The sequence below is a fragment of the Caretta caretta genome, chromosome 5 (genome assembly GCF_965140235.1).
Source record: "Caretta caretta isolate rCarCar2 chromosome 5, rCarCar1.hap1, whole genome shotgun sequence".
In the NCBI taxonomy this organism is placed as follows: domain Eukaryota; kingdom Metazoa; phylum Chordata; order Testudines; family Cheloniidae; genus Caretta; species Caretta caretta.
This window is the reverse complement of record NC_134210.1, coordinates 103,986,646-104,008,833: the sequence shown is the minus strand read 5'-3', so window position 1 is coordinate 104,008,833 and position 22,188 is coordinate 103,986,646. Positions and strand designations below refer to the sequence as shown.

Here is a 22,188-nt window from a genome sequence, read left to right as displayed (position 1 = left end):
GGAAATCCCTTTTATCACCTTAACTTGGAGTTGCTAATAGGAGCCTCTGTTCATTCTTCACAGTCAGCAGCTGGCATCACTGCAGAAGCCTTTGCTTATCTTTATCTCCAGGGTTCTCAAACAGTTCATGAGGTGGGCCTAATCTTACCAGAATTGTTTTATGGACCATTTCCCCTCCTATTCAAGATCAGGTAACACCTTTGTGGCAGATACAGCAAATGCTTACAGAGAAGGGGAGTAGTAGGACCGCATTCATATAATTTGGGCTGTCTTTAAAAGAATGTGGGAACTGTCAGTTCTCTGAAGATCACCTCCCAGTACTCCAGGTACCACCACCTATTCATGAACCTCAGTTTGGGACCTGCTGGTTTAGAGGCATGTACAATGCACAATTACATGGAAATAATGAGCACAAAAATATGCTGCATGAACAAGTCAAAGATTATAAACAGGTTGGTTCATAACCTCCAAAATGTATCCCCCTCTCTGGTGGAACACAACAGTCATATTACACGTGGGAGCCATACAAACGCTTCTTCAAAGTTTAAATTCTTCATTACCCCTATAGTGCAGAGGAGAAGCTCCTGGCAATTATTCCATCACACTGTTTTTTAGCTGTGCTACATGGAAGAATCTTTTAATCTACTTAAGAGCCATTTGATGTTATCCATCATCTATGATTTTAGGTCTTCCTGTGGGAAATCCAACCACAGGTAGATCAAAGGGAGGAAAACACCACTAATACATCCCCACTCAAGCTCACCCTTATCATCCCCCTACGAGGCAGGAGGAAATAGTTTGCCCCGCTTTCATCATAGAAATAGATGACCCAATGGCTTCTGCACAGAACACAAAATCTTTCCACACAGAGTGCCTGAGTGTCTGCATCACTTCTAGGGCTTTGTCAGACCTGCCTTCCGGTCCCTATCAGCGTGGTTCCATTACAGCCAACCTGCCAGGGCTGCCCCAGGCTGGAACAATGGGTGCTGGGGGTGTGAAGCTTCAAGAGCGATCAAAAGCATGGTCTCATTCATACTTGGTTTGTTTTGTTCATTTGCTTTCAGTACCCCACAACATCTTCCCCTGGGATTTCACCCTGGTGTGGGATACAGATGCCCAACGCCCCTGGAAAGTCATGGGAAAATGGGGAGCATAGCCCATGGCAATTTGGGGGCTCTGGTAAGTCTGCTTTCTCTGCTTTGCAGAGTGTCTTTCAAAAGTTTGAAGCAAAAATCTCAAATTTCTTATAAAAGTGCAGGAAGATTTGGGAGACTCGAACCAAATTAATACGCACAAACATGTTTTCACAGTTTCTTTTTTAATTTCAGTGAAAATAGTTTTCTTCTTGAATTAAAACACATTTCCTTGTGTAGCAAGGCAGTGTGTTTCCCCGCCGCTCCAGAAAGGGACGAGCCTCTCCCGACACCAGAGTGGGCAGAGCCAGCGAGCCCTCTGCCCACCCCTAGAGGTCAAAGCACAGGACAGGAAGTATAAAAGCCCGACCACAGAGCTCACTCGAGAAGCAGCCACTGGAGAGGCCAGACGCTGCTGGCCTAGGTCCCAGTTGGGAGACCCTGGTGACCTCCGGCAGACCCAAGGACTGGCCTGACCTGCCAACACCCGTGTAACGAGGCTGGTTCTGGCGGGACCCAACTGAGAGTGCCAATTCAGGACATATTGCTTAAAGCAGGGCAGTTACAGCCCACAGCTGGGGTTTCTGTGTACACGAAGGCAAATCAAATCAGCCACATAGAGAAGACTTTGGTCTCACCCCACTGGCTAACCACAAGTCACACAAGCAATTCTCTTAGACACTCCAGTTTCCCAATATCCCCACCAGTGCCACTTGTTATGGGGACAAATGGTTATGAAAACCAATACCCCAGTAAAAGAAAAAAGGTTCTCTCGATCCCAAAGGACCAAGCCCCAGACCCAGGTCAATATACAAATCAGATCTTACCCACAAATCACGCTGTTGCCAATCCTTTAGAATCTAAAATCTAAAGCTTTATTCATAAAAGGAAAAAGATATAGATGAGAGCTAGAATTGGTTAAATGGAATCAATTACATACAGTAATGGCAAAGTTCTTGGTTCAGGCTTGTAGCAGTGATGGAATAAACTGCAGGTTCAAATCAAGTCTCTGGAGTACATCCACAGCTGGGATGGGTCATCAGTCCTTTGTTCAATGCTTCAGTGTAGCAAAGTTCCTCCAGAGGTACAAAGCAGGATTGAAGACCAGATGGAGGAGCTGCAGTAGCTTTTTATATTCTCTTGCCATGTGGTCTCTGCTTTCTTTGTCCCAAGGACAAGCTGTCCATCACATGGCCTGGAAAAACCTCAGAGTTCTGTCCATAGGCAGGTCCCTGCATACCTTGCTGAGTCCCAAGGCGGGTCTGCCTTCTCTCAATGGGTCAGTTGTATAGTGGATGGTCCTTAATGGGCCATCAAGCAGGCTAGGCAGAGCTGACACCAACTTGTCTGGGTGTCACCCAGAAGCATAGCATAAATTTGGAATACAGACAGTATAGAGCCAAGACTTATATCTTTAAATATAAAAATGATACATGCAAACGGATAGCATAACCCTAACCAGCAAAGCATAACCTCGTCTTAGACACTTTATTTGACCGCCTTTATACAAGATTTGGTGCCACTGCAGGACCTTGGTTGCAACAATGTTATATACGGTCCCAGTTCAAGCCAATAACTTCACAGCCTGATGCCAACCAGAGCCCAGTGGAGCTGCCCAGCGTGCCCCTCGCCATTTACTCAGAGGACCCCATGGTGCTTGACCCTCCCAGAGGACACCATCCAGACCCAGGTACCTCTAGATGGAGAGTCTGGAAGTAGCCCAGGGGCAGCTGACCCTAGACTGGCTGCAGCACTGCCAGATCCTATGTCAGTGTGTTGTGGACAGGATCCCCACTGACACAGCAGCGGGTCTTCTGCCACTGCTAGGGCCCCGGGCTGGGACACAGTGGAGCGGGTAGGCCTGCATCCCTCCTGCCACTGAACTTGTGGGTGGCAGTCTCCCCCTCTCCCAGGCTGCTCTGAGTCGAGAGCCTGGGCTTGTTGCTTACCTGCCTTTGCTCAGCCTGTGCCTGAGCCATTGACTTCTGCTGCCTCATCCTGACCCAGGGCTTTGGCCTGCTAATTGTATAAACTGTTGCTCAGCTCTTGCCTGAGGACCTGAGCCCTTGACTCACTATTGCCTGCCGACCAAGATCCGGGCGCGAATAACTGTCTGTGTTTGCCTCTCTTGCTGCCGTGGCGAGAGACTCCTACAGCCAGGCTAAATCCCTGTCAACAACTGGAAGGAAGTACTGAAGCAGTGTGGTTCCCTGCCACCCCGGAGAGGGTCGAACCCTGGCCCAACCCCTCTATATCCTGCCATGATGGAGACTCCAGCACAAGTCTGCGCTTGGGCTTGAGAGCCAGAAAATGAAACATGACCACAGGAAGTGAAGAGAATTAAACAAACCAGAAGAATTTCCCTGCCCAAGCCGAGGGGAAGGCAAATGTTAAAAGAAAAGGAAGCAGTAAAAATGGTGAACACTGAATTGGATTTTTAAAAAATTATTTTAATTCTTTCATCGCAGGGAGACACTTGGTAAAAAATACATAATGTAACTTCTCTGCGTAACCTCCTTCTGATCACATTGTAAATCATAGTCATCCATGTGGGTACCTCTGGAGCATGTTACACTATACTAATTGTTCATCTTGTTTTATGAATTATTCCCAATTTTTCACTATTATCAGCTACTTGGAGTGATCACCAGGACATGATATTCACACCTTCCAACTCTATCTATTCCTCCTGAATTCTAGCTCTTGGAGCAGTGTCTCGCCTGCCTCAGGCCCCCATGTCCCACCCAGAAGGTGCCCCTTACCTCGACAGCCCTCGCCTATGGAGCATCCCTCTGCTGGAAATCAGGAAGAGCCCATATATTTTATAAAATAAATTGTGGAACATCCTTGAAGGCCTGCTCCCAATAGAGGACAATGGGGCAAACTTCAAAATGTGTCCCATTCCATAAATACACAATACACCCCAGGGGCTCATTTTCTATATAGCAATGAACAATTCCTTTTTTTTTTTTAAATAATGGTGTTAGCCACCTATATAAAGTACTATGGTGATGGTTGTTTTACTCATGGCTCGGGTAGATGCAACTTGGAGTGATTCCCTCCACCCCCTTAACCTTGTATCCAATATGGACAAAGTAAATCACTTCATGTTAATTTGCTGCTGAAAGAATCCCTTCTGCAGATAGGGGCCTGGGAGCACATGTACTCACGCAATATAAAAATGGTCAAGGACAGTCAGTTATTTACTGTTTGCCAAAGGGTTCCAGAGCAAAGGTGCTATCCTCAGTGAGACTGCCTTTGAAGGAAGTAGGAGCTGAATGTAGACTAGGGCTGAGATACAGTGCTTGCCATGAGATGTAGGAAAAGAGAGAGTGGACAAGGAACACTACAAAAATATAAGGATTACTTGTGGCACCTGAGAGACTAACAAATTTATTTGAGCATAAGCTTTCGTGAGCTACAGCTCACTTCATTGGATGCATTCAGTGGAAAATACAGTGGGGAGATTTATATACACAGAGAATATGAAACAATGGGTGTTACCATACACACTGTAAGGTGAGCTATTACCAGCAGGAGAGTGGGCGGGGACGACGACGGACCTTTTGTAGTGATAATCGAGGTGGACCATTTCCAGCAGTTGACAAGAACGTCTGAGGAACAGGAGGGGGGAGGGGAATAAACATGGGGAAATAGTTTTACTTTGTGTAATGACCCATCCACTCCCAGTCTCTATTCAAGCCTAAAGCAGTCTCTTGTTGGAGTCTGTTTTTGAAGGTTTTTTTTGAAGAATTGCATCTTTTAGGTCTGTAATCGAGTGATAAAAGAGACTGAAGTGTTCTTCAACTGGTTTATGAATGTTATAATTCTTTTGACATCTGTTCTGTGTCCATTTATTCTTTTACGTAGAGACTGTCCAGTTTGACCAATGTACATGGCAGAGGGGTATTGCTGGCACATGATGGCATATATCACATTGGTAGATGTGCAGGTGAACGAGCCTCTGACAATGTGGCTGATGTGATTAGGCCCTATGATGGTGTCCCCTGAATAGATATGTGGACACTGTTGGCAAAGGGCTTTGTTGCAAAGATAGGTTCCTGGGTTAGTGGTTATGTTGTGTGGTGTGTGGTTGCTGGTGAGTATTTGCTTCAGGTTGGGGGGCTGTCTGTAAGCAAGGACTGGCCTGTCTCCCAAGGTCTGTGAGAGTGATGGGTCATCCTTCAGGATAGGTTGTAGATCCTTGATGATGCACTGGAGAGGTTTTAGTTGGGGGCTGAAGGTGACGGCTTGTGGCGTTCTGTTATTTTCTTTGTTGGGCCTGTCCTGTAGTAGGTGACTTCTGGGTACTCTTCTGGCTCTGTCAATCTGTTTCTTCACTTCAGCAGGTGGGTACTGTAGTTGTAAGAATGCTTGATAGAGATCTTGTAGGTGTTTGTCTCTATCTGAGGGGTTGGAGCAAATGCGGTTGTATCGTAGAGCTTGGCTGTAGACAATGGATCATGTGGTGTGGTCTGGATGAAAGCTGGAGGCATGTAGGTAGGAATAGCGGTCAGTAGGTTTCCGGTATAGGTTGGTGTTTATGTGACCATCGCTTATTAGCACCATGGTGTCCAGGAAGTGGATCTCTTGTGTGGACTGGTCCAGGCTGAGGTTGATGGTGGGATGGAAATTGTTGAAATCATGGTGGAATTCCTCAAGGGCTTCTTTTCCATGGGTCCAGATGATGAAGATGTCATCAATGTAGCACAAGTAGAGTAGGGGCATTAGGGGACGAGAGCTAAGGAGGCATTGTTCTAAGTCAGCCGTAAAAATGTTGGCATACTGTGGGGCCATGCGGGTACCCATAGCAGTGCCGCTGATTTGAAGGTATACATTGTCCCCAAATGTGAAATAGTTATGGGTGAGGACAAAGTCACAAAGTTCAGCCACCAAGTTTGCCGTGACATTACTGGGGATACTGTTCCTGACGGCTTGTAGTCCATCTTTGTGTGGAATGTTGGTGTAGAGGGCTTCTACATCCATAGTAGCCAGGATGGTGTTTTCAGGAAGATCACTGATGGATTGTAGTTTCCTCAGGAAGTCAGTGGTGTCTCGAAGATAGCTGGGAGTGCTGGTAGCGTAACATGGCTGCTACTCTGAAACCTGTCATTATACAAAAATATAGTTGTTTCAGACATGCTGCAGTTAAAGTAATGTAAGAAAAAGCATTGTAACAGGGTTTACTCAGCACTATGTACTTCCTTATGGCCAGGCATGGCATCACATTGTCCTTTTGGGGTAGCAGCCCTTGTCACCAGTCCCTCTGGGGCTGTGGTGGTTTTGTTCAGATAACTCATAGAATCATAGAATATCAGAGTTGGAAGGGACCTCAGGAGGTAATCTAGTCCAACCCCCCGCTCAAAGCAGGACCAGTCCCCAACTAAATCATCCCAGCCAGGGCTTTGTCAAGCCTGACCTTAAAAATCTCTAAGGAAGGAGATTCCACCACCTCCCTAGGTAACCCATCCCAGTGCTCCACCACCCTCCTAGTGAAAAAGTTTTTCCTAACATCCAACCTAAACCTCCCACACTGCAACTTGAGACCATTACTCCTTGTTCTATCATCTGCTACCACTGAGAACAGTCTAGATCCATCCTCTTTGGAACCCCCTTTCAGTTGACAGCAGCTCTCAAATCCCCCCTCATTCTTCTGCAGACTAAATAATAAAATCAGTGTTAGCAGAGTGAGATATTAGTGTAAGTAGGGGTGGCAGAATCTTGGCTATTATGTCTAACTATTCTTTCTACATGTAGCAATGTAAATTAAAGGCTGTTTTCTAAATACTACACTTTTAAAAGTAGATCTTCTTCCTGCCTAATCCAGCTGCCATCTTGTCCTTAAGATGCAGCATGTTACAGTCACTGCGTTTTCTCTATCATGGAAAATTTCAGTTTGTTCAGTCTTTGGGCCCAAGTCTGAGAAGCGCTGAGCACCCACTAGTTCAGTGGGAGTTCAGGGTGCTCAGTACCTTGCAGGAAGTGGTTAGTGCCTCTTAGGGTTAAGCCCTATCTTTGATGTTTTTCCTTGACCTGAAACAAACAAATCTAGACTGAAGAGTATGTTTTACTTTGTGAGTATGAGCATGAAAAACATTGTTCCTGTGACTTGGAATCGCCTTTGCCATAGCCTGTGGAGGTTCTTCACCTTGTGTAAGATTTTGTGTTTAGGTAACAACTGTAGCACCTCTGTCTTATCTATTTATATCCTTCTGCTTGTACGTCAGTCTGTGCTGTGATCCTATGTGTCATATCAGTGCACTTACATTTTCTCATACATTATCTGACAAATGTTCAAGGAGCAGATTTATACATGGGGAGAATTGATGCATTCTGACTTGTATATTTAGTATATGTTTTTGAAAGTCATAAAATTTCAACATAGAAGATAGTTTAACATTTTATTATTTTGCAAATGTCAGTTGCATACATGCTGCAATTATCTGTGCTTTTGACCATCACCAGCATGAATACACAGTCAAGTAATTGAAAACAATCACACTAGATATGAAACTGTTCTTTTTTGAAAGGAGTTGTGCTGAAGGGTTGACACCTTGTCAGAAGTTCAGACGAATAGAGGCCAAGATGAGCTTGTCTTTTAGCCAAAAAGCTCCCCAAGGTTGGAAAGCCCCTCAAGGGAAATTAAGATTAAAGGGGTTTATTTGATGGCCCTTTCTGGTTATCTAGCACAGTTTTGGTCTAACAGGGAGATGAACTGTCCATAAAAGGAAAAGTACAGGCAAGCTTGACACAGACCTTGAGAGAGGAAAAGGAGGAGAAATGATGTGGGAAATACACCATGAATTTTGTTGTGGTGCCATAATTGTTAGATGAACAATAGGAGTAAGGGAAATATAGAAGATAATTATTTAGACCTTGTTGGAAGATCTGTTATTTTCTAAAGGTATTTAGGGACTGGACAGCCCAACAGCATTTGGCATTTTATAAAACCTCTAGCTTTCTGAAAAAGTTTTTACGATGGTGGCAGGACAATAAATATAATAGTGTCTAGCAGAATGGAGAAAACATCCTACCCAACACAAAAATGGCGGAACAGTAAACTGGGTGCCTTGTATAAATATACAAGGATGAACATGAAGAAAAAAGACTCTAAAAATTGTGAAAAGAAACCACCACAGGAAAAATATGTATCTCGCTTTCAGTGTTTTTTGACAGGTGGGATATGAATTTGCTCCACAGTTAAGAATCGAAAACAGATCCAAAAATCAGGTGTGCTTCTTCCAGGTCCAGTTATAAAGTAGCCAAAATCTCATGAGCGGGTCTAAAAATGGGATTTTTTTTTTCATGAAAGCAAGACCAGGGCTGGCGCCGACTCTTGACTTTCTTGGTTTCCTGTAGATGCCAACAGACTTAGCAACAACAGTCTATTTGGATTATCTCCATCTGCTTTTTCTATCCTATGCTTTTCCCAGGTTAGTCATTACTGATGGGGAATTTACATAAAGCCTCTGAAGACAGTTAGTGAAGAGTTAAAGAGAAGAGTTAAAAGGGCCTGCTTGAAGAGAGGTTACAGCAAGTTGCTTCTATGCTTTGGCTGGGCCAATATTTTTCTTGCCCATTCTGTCAAAGTAAAGTGTCTATACTTTATATGCTAATCTCTAGTGTTTTCATTAAAGCAATCTTCCCCCTCAGCAGGTCATCCAAGTTTGGGAATATAGAAAAACCATAATGCTACTTGTTTGTATTATAGTGTAATATACCACTATTTTCAATTCTGTGTGGTACATTATCGAATGCAATAAAGTATGGGATCATATCTGGGTTAGCCTCACTCCATATCGGTTTTGCAATTTTGACATCAAACTGATTTATCTTGTGCTTCAGAACAGCTAGCGTGCATTCTGCTTGATCTTTGCTTTAGAGTTAGGCAAGGAAAAATGGTCAGACAAAGGGATAAAATAAGATGGCATGGATATGGAATTGACAATTTTGCCATTTGTCAAACAAGCATCATTTTGTTCGGGGCCATGCACATACATTGTGCTTCTGTGCAGAAGATGACAATTACACCTCTACCCCGATATAATGCTGTCCTCAGGAGCCAAAAAATCTTACCGTGTTATAGGTGAAACCACATTATATCGAACTTGCTTTGGCCTCAAGCATTTCCATTATTAAAGCAGCCCCGCCCCCCAGAGCGCTGCTTTACTGTGTTGTATGCGAACCCGTGTTATATTGGGTCGTGTTATATCGGGGTAGAGGTGTATGTATTAGCAACTTGGAATGCACTAGCTGGTGCATAGCTTTGCCCCCTTGTCGGTGAACCACATTTCCTTGGGCAATGTAGTAGCGTGGGGTACCTGGACTGCACCTTTTAACATTATCTTGAGCACTAGATAGATACCCCATACTTGGGGAAAGGATCACTACACCTTATTCTGGCCTTGTATCTGCCTAGTCCTGAGAACTCCCGAGTTATTGCTTTTTATTAGGTGGAACACCTGGTTTCCATTGCTATTAGTCATTAAACTACCCTAATTATCCAAGGATCCAGGATTGTTCATTCTAATCCAATGTGTTCAAATAAATTCAAAAAATTTGGTAGAAGGTTGTAAATAAGGATTAAGAACAAATCAATACTAGGGCTTTTTTTTTTCCCTTAAGCTTGAGGACATACTATACATGTACATCTTAAGTTCATCGACTGCTGCTTGTCTACCACATATCACCACTGCTTATGACATTAGAAACAACTTGCTATGGAATTTATGAGGTCACAGAAAAGGGAAGATTATGGTATGCAAATATCCTTAGCAAGAAAATGAGGCAAGAAACACAGAACACGTGCGGCCAAATGGCGCCACCTCTCATCAAAGCTCAAAAATCTGGCTTTCGGTGGAATATTTTGCCCCTTAGCCTGCTGGGTTGGCATGGAATAGCTGCACTGGTGCTCTACTGGTAGAGACAAATGGGGTTCCTATACACCTCATACATTGGTGGTCACCTACTGCAGAACAGACCTGTCTAGTGGCTACACCCACAGCCCTCCATTCTGCTGCAAAGAAAGGCACAACAGAGTCCAAGGGGCATAGAGACTTCCCAGCACATACCCTGCTCTCAGTACAGTACAGCTATTCTGCTTGTATTCTGGTTTTGTATATAAACAGAGGATAGGGCAGCACTTGTGACTTAATATAGTAGTTGATTAGTTTCTAAAATGTTTGGAGGTTTTCTACTCTAGGAGGTCCTGGCTTTCATTCTGTTACACAGCAAAACTGAGCAAAATCGAAGGACATGACATCTGATCTTAGGAGGTCTTGCCCAAGAAAAGCAAGTATGTCTTAGACCACTTCACCTATTTCCATTGTAGAGACAGTCTCCCTTTGTACAGCTTCTAGCCGGTCTAGAGTGTCTTATATCCTGAGATGCAGGTCTGAAGGAGATAGGCCTGGGAAATATTTCAGTAACTGTAACACATTTGCAGTGTGTATATTTTCCTCACATAATGTGCCTGAACTGTTTTAAGCATTTTGCTCTATTTTACATAAGGTGCTTACATCTTTACAAAAAGAAATATGATCTTATGTATAATGTACATATGCAGTGTAGCATGTACAATATAAAGTGATGCTTCTTGGCCAATGCAATGTTATAACAAATATATACATGTGGTACTCGGTTATGGCTCTAAGAGTGGGAGGGGGAGTTGCACTGCCTGAGTGGTGGAGGCTAAAGGCATTCCTAGTCTTGGAAGCATACTCTCACAGTGCCCCTCAAGTGGCAATTGCTACATCTACAGACCAACAATAATACATGCTCTCTTTGGTGCAGGCCGACACACACTTGCCTGGAGGGTTATAGCCACCCCCCACCACCACCACTGCATGTGCATATAAGGGGTGTGCCTATGGTCATGCTCTTCACTCACTGGCCACACATGACCTTTTCGTGGGGCTGATGGATACCAACAGTACCTTCCTTGCACTCAGGCCACGTCTACACTATGGGCACTACAGCAGCATAGTTATGGTGTTGTAACTGTAAGTCTGTAGTGTAGACAGACTACCGCAACGGAAGGGTTTTTTTTTTCTTTCTTTCCATTGCTGTAGGAACTCCATCTCTGAGCAACGGTAGCTAGATGGACAGAAGCATTCTTCTATTGACCTAGCTGCAGTTACACTGGGGGTTAAGTTGGCATAGCTACAGTGCTCAGGGATATAGCTCTTTCACACCTCACTGCCATAGCTATGTTGACCTATATTTTTAGTGTAGGCCAAGCCTCAGTTAGTATATGCAGACATATTATGGCTGCTTCCTCTACAGAGACTATGGAGAAGGGGTTGCTTTCACCTCATTTGCCACTAGAAATAACAATGCTGTGTGGAGCTGCTATTGTTACATAAGGATGAGGGTGTAACTACAGAAGCAGAGGTCATCCTGCATCTCGAGAACTGGAACAGCAGACCATAACTGCAGGCCCTGGTGACTGTGTTCCACTATATTTAAATGCAAATAGCTTGTTAAATACAAGCTCTCCCTGCCTTCCCGTGAAGTACCCCACAAGCAAAGGTTATCATAATTTTGGCCCTTTTTATCTGGACTAATTATACTTCCATATTAGTTAAACAGCATTTCACCAATGGAGTTGTGTATAATATTGGGTGAAAACATATCACAATCACAATGAGAGTCCATGAAAATGTTACATTTCTTCTGGGAGGATTGCTCTTCAGCCAGGCTCTCCCCTTTGATCAGTGCTTCAGTCTCTTGGTGTGGTGTTTGTGGATGTAGCTGGAAGAGAGAGAGCATGGCAAACGTCTCTCCCTTTTATCATGTTCTTTCTTCCCTCTTGGCTTTGCCTCCCCCCCTTCAGAATCAGGTGAGCATTACCTCATCGCAGTCCCAAACTGTCCAAAGGAAGGGGGGATGGATGACTCGAGAGTCCGATAGATTCTTTTGTTGCTGCCTAGGCCAGCGTCCTTTGTTCCTGTGAGGCTTGGCTGGGTTTGTCCCATACATGCCCTGATGAGGTGTGAACTGCCTCTCTGCTCTTGGAGAGTTTTCGCTTGGGCTTATTTTAAGCCAAAACGACATATTTTTAGCCTTCACAACATGAAATTATAACCTCTAACATTACTCTAACATTGCTGTAACAACAATTACTATAACATCACTATGACCACAATGCTCAGTGCAGCATGAGCCTTCCAAAGACACCCGACATGACAAACTTTGCATTAGATATCACACAATCATAAGGATGAACATGGGGGTGTAGGGTGTTCCTACGAGATACAGAACGTCACACCATGAAAATGATACATTTCTTCTGGGAGGATTAGATCCTCAATAGCTGAACACATCTTTAGCAAACTTGCGGCCAGAGGCGGCACAGGCCCTGGCCTTGCAGCCAAGCAAGTCAGTATGTACAGTTTTCCTCTGGTTGTCTTCTTAGCCCTGGTCTACACTAGGACTTTAGGTCGAATTTAGCAGCGTTAAATCGATTTAAACCTGCACCCGTCCACACAATGAAGCCCTTTATTTCGACTTAAAGGGCTCTTAAAATCGATTTCCTTACTCCACCCCTGACAAGTGGATTAGCGCTTAAATCGACGTTGCCGGCTCGAATTTGAGGTACTGTGGACACAATTCGATGGTATTGGCCTCCGGGAGCTATCCCAGAGTGCTCCATTCTGACCGCTCTGGACAGCGCTCTCAACTCAGATGCACTGGCCAGGTAGACAGGAAAAGAACCGCGAACTTTTGAATCTCATTTCCTGTTTGGCCAGTGTGGCAAGCTGCAGGTGACCATGCAGAGCTCATCAGCACAGGTTACCATGATGGAGTCCCAGAATCGCAAAAGAGCTCCAGCATGGACTGAACGGGAGGTACGGGATCTGATCGCTGTTTGGGGAGAGGAATCCGTGCTATCAGAACTCCGTTCCAGTTTTCGAAATGCCAAAACCTTTCTGAAAATCTCCCAGGGCATGAAGGACAGAGGCCATAACAGGGACCCGAAGCAGTGCCGCGTGAAACTGAAGGAGCTGAGGCAAGCCTACCAGAAAACCAGAGAGGCGAACAGCCGCTCTGGGTCAGAGCCCCAAACATGCCGCTTCTATGATGAGCTGCATGCCATTTTAGGGGGTTCAGCCACCACTACCCCAGCCGTGTTGTTTGACTCCTTCAATGGAGATGGAGGCAATACAGAAGTAGGTTTTGGGGACGAAGAAGATGATGATGAGGAGGTTGTAGATAGCTCACAGCAAGCAAGCGGAGAAACCGGTTTTCCCGACAGCCAGGAACTGTTTCTCACCCTAGACCTGGAGCCAGTACCCCCCGAACCCACCCAAGGCTGCCTCCTGGACTCAGCAGGCGGAGAAGGGACCTCTGGTGAGTGTACCTTTTAAAATGCTATACATGGTTTAAAAGCAAGCATGTGAAAGGATTACTTTGCCCTGGCATTTGCGGTTCTGCCTTTGCAAAAGGTTTCTGGGGAGGGCAGCCTTATTTCGTCCTTCATGGTAGGACACTTTACCACTCCAGGCCAGCAACACGTACTGGGGAATCACTGTAGAACAAAGCATTGCAGTGTATGTTTGCTGGCATTCAACCAAAATCCGTTCATGCGGTGGGAGGAGGCAAAATGCGACCTTGTAACGAAAGCACATGTGCTATGTATGTAATGTTAACAGCAAGGTTTACCCTGAAAGAGTGTAGCGACTGTTTTATAAAATGTGTCTTTTTAAATACCGCTGTCCCTTTTTTTTTCTCCACCAGCTGCATGTGTTTCAATGATCACAGGATCTTCTCCTTCCCAGAGGCTAGTGAAGCTTAGAAAGAAAAAAAAACGCACTCGCGATGAAATGTTCTCCGAGCTCATGCTGTCCTCCCACACTGACAGAGCACAGACGAATGCGTGGAGGCAAATAATGTCAGAGTGCAGGAAAGCACAAAATGACCGGGAGGAGAGGTGGAGGGCTGAAGAGAGTAAGTGGCGGGCTGAAGAGAGTAAGTGGCGGGCTGAAGACAGGGCTGAAGCTCAAAGGTGGCGGCAGCGTGATGAGAGGAGGCAGGATTCAATGCTGAGGCTGCTGCAGGACCAAACCAGTATGCTCCAGTGTATGGTTGAGCTGCAGCAAAGGCAGCTGGAGCACAGACTGCCACTGCAGCCCCTCTGTAACCAACCGCCCTCCTCCCCAAGTTCCATAGCCTCCACACCCAGACGCCCAAGAACGCGGTGGGGGGGCCTCCGGCCAACCAGCCACTCCACCACAGAGGATTGCCCAAAAAAAAGAAGGCTGTCATTCAATAAATTTTAAAGTTGTAAACTTTTAAAGTGCTGTGCTTAAAGTGCTGTGTGGCATTTTCCTTCCCTCCTCCACCACCCCTCCTGGGATACCTTGGTAGTCATCCCCCTATTTGTGTGATGAATGAATAAAGAATGCATGAATGTGAAGCAACAATGACTTTATTGGCTCTGCAAGCAATGATTAAAGGGAGGAGGGGAGGGTGGTTAGCTTACAGGGAAATAGAGTGAACCAAGGGGTGGGGGGGTTCATCAAGGAGAAACAAACAGAACTTTCACACCGTAGCCTGGCCAGTCATGAAACTGGTTTTGAAAGCTTCTCTGATGCGTACCGCGCCCTCCTGTGCTCTTCTAACCGCCCTGGTGTCTGGCTGCGCGTAACCAGCAGCCAGGCGATTTGCCTCAACCTCCCACCCCGCCATAAACGTCTCCCCCTTACTCTCACAGATATTGTGGAGCACACAGCAAGCAGTAATAACAGTGGGAATATTGGTTTCGCTGAGGTCTAAGCGAGTCAGTAAACTGCGCCAGCGCGCCTTTAAACGTCCAAATGCACATTCTACCACCATTCTGCACTTGCTCAGCCTGTAGTTGAACAGCTCCTGACCACTGTCCAGGCTGCCTGTGTACGGCTTCATGAGCCATGGCATTAAGGGGTAGGCTGGGTCCCCAAGGATACATATAGGCATTTCAACATCCCCAACAGTTATTTTCTGGTCTGGGAATAAAGTCCCTTCCTGCAGCTTTTGAAACAGACCAGAGTTCCTGAAGATGCGAGCATCATGCACCTTTCCCGGCCATCCCACGTTGATGTTGGTGAAATGTCCCTTGTGATCCACCAGAGCTTGCAGCACTATCGAAAAGTACCCCTTGCGGTTTATGTACTCGGCGGCTTGGTGCTCCGGTGCCAAGATAGGGATATGGGTTCCATCTATAGCCCCACCACAGTTAGGGAATCCCATTGCAGCAAAGCCATCCACTATGACCTGCACATTTCCCAGGGTCACTACCCTTGATATCAGCAGATCTTTGATTGCGTGGGCTACTTGCATCACAGCAGCCCCCACAGTAGATTTGCCCACTCCAAATTGATTCCCAACTGACCGGTAGCTGTCTGGCGTTGCAAGCTTCCACAGGGCTATCGCCACTCGCTTCTCAACTGTGAGGGCTGCTCTCATCTTGGTATTCATGCGCTTCAGGGCAGGGGAAAGCAAGTCACAAAGTTCCATGAAAGTGCCCTTACGCATGCGAAAGTTTCGTAGCCACTGGGAATCGTCCCAGACCTGCAACACTATGCGGTCCCACCAGTCTGTGCTTGTTTCCCGAGCCCAGAATCGGCGTTCCACAGCATGAACCTGCCCCATTAGCACCATGATGCATGCATTGTCAGGGCCCATGCTTTCAGAGAAATCTGTGTCCATGTCCTGATCACTCACGGGACCGCGCTGACGTCGCCTCCTCGCCCGGTATCGCGTTGCCATGTTCTGGTGCTGCATATACTGCTGAATAATGCGTGTGGTGGTTAATGTGCTCCTAATTGCCAAAGTGAGCTGAGCGGGCTCCATGCTTGCCGTGGTATGGCGTCCGCACAGAAAAAAGGCGCGGAACGATTGTCTGCCATTGCTCTGACGGAGGGAGGGGCGACTGACGACACGGCTTACAGGATTGGCTTCAGGGAACTAAAATCAACAAAGGGGGTGCCTGTACATCAAGGAGTATTTCAGGCAGGACTGCACGGAGGGTTCCAATAAGAAATGGTGCACCTAAGTTATCGTTGTTATTGGAACAAGGAGGTTAGCCTGGCCTCTGATTGATACATGGCTAGATTTACCTCGCTGCACCTTCTCTGTGAGTGACTGCACTGTGACCTAGAGGAATGAGTCCCCTAGACAGGGGAGGAGGCAAATGAGTACAAAACAAATCTGGTCTATTTCTTGTTTTGATCCACTCCATCTATCTTTTACACCTTTGGCTGGCAGCAGACGGTGCAGAAGGACTGCATGCCATCCACATCTCATGGCTGCTCGGCAGAAGATGGTACAGTACGACTGCTAGCCATCCTCATCTCTTGCCTGCCTGGCAGAAGATGGTACAGTACGACTGCTAGCAGTCCGTATCGCCTGCCCGCTCACCATAAGACGGTTCAATAGGACTGACTGCAGGACTAAAGAGAATGACCTGGTCAAGTCACTCCAAATTTAGTCCCTGCGCCCATGTCTGCCCAGGCGCTCCCAGCCGACGCGGCCAGGAGCACCTCGGACACGATGAGGACGACTACCAGTCATATTGCACCGTCTGCTGCCAGAAGGCAAGGGGTTGCTGCTACTGTGTAGCAATGCCGTACCGCGTCTGCCAGCACCCAGGAGACATAGGGTGACGGTTACCTGAGCGGGCTCCATGCTTGCCATGGTATGGCGTCTGCACAGGTAACTCAGGAAAAAAGGCGCGAAATGATTGTCTGCCCTTGCTTTCACGGGGGGAGGGAGGGAACGGGGGGCTGACGATATGTACCCAGAACCACCCGCGACAATGTTTTAGCCCCATCAGGCATTGGGATCTCAACCCAGAATTCCAATGGGCAGCGGAGACTGCGGGAACTGTGGGATAGCTACCCACAGTGCAACGCTCCGGAAGTCGACGCTTGCCTCGGTACTGTGGAAGCGCTCCGCCGAGTTAATGCACTTAATGCACTTAGAGCATTTTCTGTGGGGACACACACACTCGAATTTATAAAACTGATTTCTAAAAAAACGACTTCTATAAATTCGACCTTATTCCGTAGTGTAGACATACCCTCAGGAAAAGGATATCCACAGCTACATGCTGAAATGGAACCTCAATCCAACATATAAAATTCGAGTAATAAACCTGCCAGTTGAATCAGATCTAGTGAGGATCCATCTCTCTACCAAGTTTGGTGTAAATGGATAGTAGTTTCAAAGAGCTATAAGTCAAGAGTAACGCTGCCAACAACATATTTTAGTCACAGCCTAAACATTTGAGACTTATTAAACATTTATGAAAAATGTTTGGCCCTTTGTAAGCATTTTCTGAAATATATATACACATGTGAGTTTTTGTTAGAAAAGAACATCTCTGTAATGAGAAAGTATAACAAACACTCATATAAATACATATTTTAAAGAGAATTTTCTCCAGAAAATAGATATCTTGAAAGCAGTTTTGAACTTGAAGGCAACCAGCCCGGGAACAGACACAATAGCATTGACTCAGGTGAACCATCATACAGAACAAGTAGCAAATTATGCATAGCAAATACTCATAGGGAAAAGATGTGGTGAGGAGGTCCCGAGCAATCAGAGTGGAATGAGTATAAACCATTTGTCAAATCATTTAAAATAAACACATTAGCACCTTCTGAATTTGCAGATTATTTGCAAATAGGAAAAGGGGCTAAACTAATCTCTTATTTCACATTCAAGTTAAGCTGGCTGACACAGAGGAAAAAATTCCAACAAAATTTCCTGCTATTTTCACTGAAATTTAAATACGCAGTATTTCATCGAATTCAAGCAAATATTTCACCCAGCTGAGTCTGCATCTAACTTTCCCAGAAAACAGGCGAATGGCTGATGCAAATGTGCTGCAAGACTATGTGCCTTTACTTCCACTGCTTTCTTATTTTATCTTTTCTTGTTAAGATTCAGATTTTAAAATTTCTCTTTCATATAAATATTATCTCCTGAAGCTTCAACTTGCCAGGACTCCCACTCGAGTGAATGTGAGATTGGGGTGCAGAGCCTCTGGTATGATTGGGTCCCTTTAAAGTGATACTGCATTCTTTAAAGTGACACTTCCAAATAGTTTAGGCAGAACTCTAGATTATGATTAAAGAAAGTGCTTGAGGTGATGGGGCAGGGAGATGTAAAAGAAGTGACGTGAACAGACATATGTTTATGTTTTCTTCTTTTCCTTTTTAAAAATTAATATGAAAAAATTCCTTTTCAATTTTTGGGTTGAAAACCATTTCCCTTCACTGATGGAAACTCCAACATGACAGCCTAGTGCTATGGTATGAAAAAGAGAAAGTGAAACTTGCTACAGGATGCATACTTCATTCATCAGACCACTTGAATTTCAATGTCCAAGCTCAGTGAAATGCACATTGAGAAAAGAATAAAGCTTGAATGGTGAAAAGGCAAACACATTTGAAAGTGACATTCCTTTATGTCAGTCGCTCTAACATATTTATTATCAACCACAAAAACAATCTTTCTGCACAACTCCCTTCCATGTCATTACACTACATCACTGGGAACTACTAAGAAGTGCCCGAGAAGTTAGCATGTTCACACCCTTCAACTGTATCTGTTCCTCGGGTGTTTCACAGCGGATATCAGTTTTTTAAGTAAACATCCCAGTTTCTGAGTGACCTATGTCCATCCTCTGGTATTCCCTACACACATGGTTTTTCCTCTGTCATATTTTAAATGGCCAGGAAATTGTGTGAGATTAATAGAGACTTGTCTGGCACCAATCTCTCATAGGAATTTTTTCCATGCTGATCAAATTTTAAGAGGTCCTTATAATGTTAGGTTGGAAGGAGGGAATGAGGCAGCCAGAGTATAGCAGGGTTTTCTGATTTTGAGTGCGACACCAGAGAGGGAAAGTTTTCCACCAGCTGGCAAAGTGAAGGAACAGCAGCTTTACACATCACTTCACTGCTGTTATCTGCAGAGTTGAGCAAAAAGAACTTCTGCAGTAGTCCCCCCCAGCCCCGCCCATCTGCCAAAATTCATTGTTATCACTTAAAAACATGGATAGTCTTACTGGTGTAACAGACATTCAGACCTGCCTAGCAGTGCTAACTACAGGAACTTGGGAGTAGACAGAGAGGTCCCTACTCTAACCTGTAACTGGATGACAATGTTAATCATCATACTCTTCTTACCCTTTAAATTTTTTTTAATCTAAAAGGGCAGGGGGGGCCTAAGGAAAGAAATGTAGGGATTCTTTAACATTAAAAAAGTTAATGACTGTGGTTTTGTTCTTCTAATGACTTGTTTGCTTCTACTAAATAAAAAGAAGGAAAATGAAAGTGAAAACCTCAAGCAGGAAAAACCTTGAAAAGTAGAAAGTGACAAAAGAAAAATCTTTTCCTACAGAATACTTAAATTCAGAGACAGGGGTCAAAAACACAAAAGTCTACGAAAGACCTTGAACAGGCACCAGTTGCTCAAGTTCTACACAAACACAGGGAATCTAAGACATCATCATGATCAGCAGGTGGTTGCTGCAGTGTTGCCTCATGCTGCTCCTCTCCAGTGAAATCTCATGTCTGGACTGTAACGGGATTTATGTTCTACAAGCCAGAATGACCAGCAAGAGTTTACAGCGTCTGTAGAAAATGGGTAGAAACTTTCCCTTCCAATGTCTAAATGAAATGACAGCTTTCAAGCCCAGAGGTATCCTCAAGATCCGACTATCCCAGCAAGAGAATGCCAAGGTAGCCATACAGCAGATCCTCTAAGAGCTCTTCCATATCTTTAAAAACAATCTCACCCAAACTTCCTGGAATGGGACTTCCATAAAGGACTTCCAAAATGGTCTTCACCAGCAGATTGAGAAACTGGGGACGTGTTGGAGTGCTGAGAAGGGAAAGGAGATAACCTATCCACGAAATGAGAACCTCCTGCTCACCAGCCTGAAGCTGAAGCAATACTTCCAGACAACAGATGATTTCCTGAAAGAAAAGCAATACAGCCGGTGTGCAAAAGCATCTGATTCCACAGCACCTCATCTCACGCCAGACACACTTCCACATGGCACAGGTAAGAGCCACATGCAGAGGGCTCTATTCCTGCATGCACAGGCGCGGACTTTCCATTGTGCCCGGGGCGGGGCTTGACCAGCACCAGCTGTGCCCTAGGTCCCACCTCCTCTTCACCCCTTACCTCAAGGCCACAGCCTTGCCCCCACCCTACCCTCCCCAATCTTCATGCCCCATTCCAGCCCCTCGCCCTAATGTGTCACATCCTCGCTCCTCCCCCTTCCCCTCCAGCCTCCTGCATGCTGCGAAACAGCTCATGGTGGGGGGAGGGAGGGACGGAGGCGGAAGTGCTGATGGGGGGCTCCAGGGGGCGCGCGCGGGCTGCCTCCGCGTTCCGAAGGCGAATGCTGGAACGTTTGAGTCTCCATGGCAACGCGACGCTTCCCCTGCCGGACAGCAGCGCGCTGATCCGGGCGGAGAGGGCCGGGGCTGCGGCCGGCCTGGGAGCGGAGGCGGCGAGAACCCCCCGCAGCCCCCCAGCGCGCCCCGGCATGCCGCTGAAGGTGGTGGTGGAGCTGCAGATCCACGCGGTGAGGCGGGTGCAGGGGCCCGAACTAGCAAGGGCAGCGAGCGAGGGAGGGGCAGGGCCCCCGGGGGCGGGAGAGCCGCTCCCCCCCCCCCGCGCCCCCACCGCACAACCTTCCCAGCTGTGTACGCGCGGCCGCGCAGGGCCCCGACGTGCAGCACTCTCCGCTGCCCGGGCCAAACGCTGCCCCTGCTGTCCCCACGGGCCGTGCGTGGGCTGCTGCTCCGTGTTATCCCAGCGGGGTCAGCGCTGTCGCCTCCCTTCGCGGGGGCACTGACAGGAAGCTGCGTGTTTAAAGGATTCTGTGCGGTAACTTGTAAAGAAACAATCAGTACTCTGTGAAGCACCACGAAATAAGGTCCTAATGGCTTTTACCTGGCCCTAGCCCTTCAGCCCTAGGGCACGCCCTGTTTTCATATAGGCTGTACGCTGCCTATCCCGTGGGAACAATGGGAATTACACCGAAGGGGGAAAGGGGCTTAATGGTAAAGGTCAGGGCAATGCCAGGACTCAGTTCTACAACACTGTGTGCAATATTCATTGTGTAATAGTCTTTTTCAGGATTATTGTGTCAGTTCAGAGTCTGGCAAGAGCAGATAATAACCACCTTTTGTGTAGTGCTTTTCATCAGATGCGAAATAGTTATTTTTAAATGTTTCTCTTATCTCTTAGCCTTTGAATTCCCTCTTCTGGCATCCGATTAAAATATTTTAGTTTCTGTTCAGTAAAATGTTAAAATCCATGATATTTCATCACCAAGGATACAGTTATTGAAAAAAGAAAGTCCCAAATATATGAAGCATAAAACCAGCAAATGCACAGCATATTAACACTTTTTTAAATAAAAGGAACAAAACTAAAGAAAACATTCTGGGCCAGCTCACATAGGCCAGCAGTGGGTGTTTTTCTGCAATGTAGACGTACGCTTTTAGCCACTTTTGAAAATCCCACTCCAAAAACTCAATTCTGCCCTTAGTTATACAGCTGTAACTTCCACTGGTGTAACTGAAGATAGAACTGGACCCTAACTGCACCCTTGTCAACAGAGAAGCCCAGGGCACAGACATTGTACTACCTACTTGACCATAATGGTAGTCCCTGCAGATTGTGCAACAGGCACACTGGTGGGACAGAGTGGGGAAGGCTGCCCTAAAAGAATTCTGATCACCATGATTGTTTTCTCTCTTTCATAAGGTCACTTGCCCTGGTGTGGTCCTGCCAGAGAAACATGACATTTACCTCAGTGTCTGCATCATGGGCCAATACAAGGAGACAGAATGCCTTCCTCCAATTTTCCCTCTCTTGTTTCATGAGAAGATGTGGTTTGAAAAGGTGATTCTCACTTATTACATGCTTTGGGCTTGATCCTCTACTGCCTTTCACCATGGATAGTAATTTACACTGTGCAAAGTGGGTGTAAAATGCTACCATCAGTGTACAGTTAGTAGAAGATTTTGATTTACTATAATTT

General features: G+C 45.8%; 1 protein-coding gene, 1 long non-coding RNA gene and 1 pseudogene across 9 annotated transcripts in view; all 3 read left to right on the top strand.

The window, feature by feature from the left end:
- Nucleotides 1–22,188, top strand: part of LOC142072208 (uncharacterized) — a 630,664-nt gene that overhangs the window by 488,693 nt on the left and 119,783 nt on the right. The window lies entirely within an intron of this gene.
- On the top strand, nucleotides 19,637–20,269 carry LOC125636811 (interferon beta-like; annotated as a pseudogene).
- Nucleotides 20,519–22,188, top strand: part of SPATA6L (spermatogenesis associated 6 like) — a 202,599-nt gene continuing 200,929 nt past the window's right edge. For 6 of the 8 annotated variants that reach the window (XM_075128763.1, XM_048850515.2, XM_075128761.1 and 3 more), the window contains exons 1-2: nucleotides 20,523–20,721; nucleotides 21,912–22,049. In XM_075128763.1, the coding sequence (XP_074984864.1) occupies nucleotides 20,536–20,721; nucleotides 21,912–22,049 (324 nt within the window). In that variant the 5' untranslated portion in view covers nucleotides 20,523–20,535. Of the gene's footprint in view, nucleotides 20,722–21,911; nucleotides 22,050–22,188 lie in introns of all 8 variants that reach the window. The other 2 variants (XM_075128766.1, XM_075128765.1) reach the window with 2 other exon arrangements.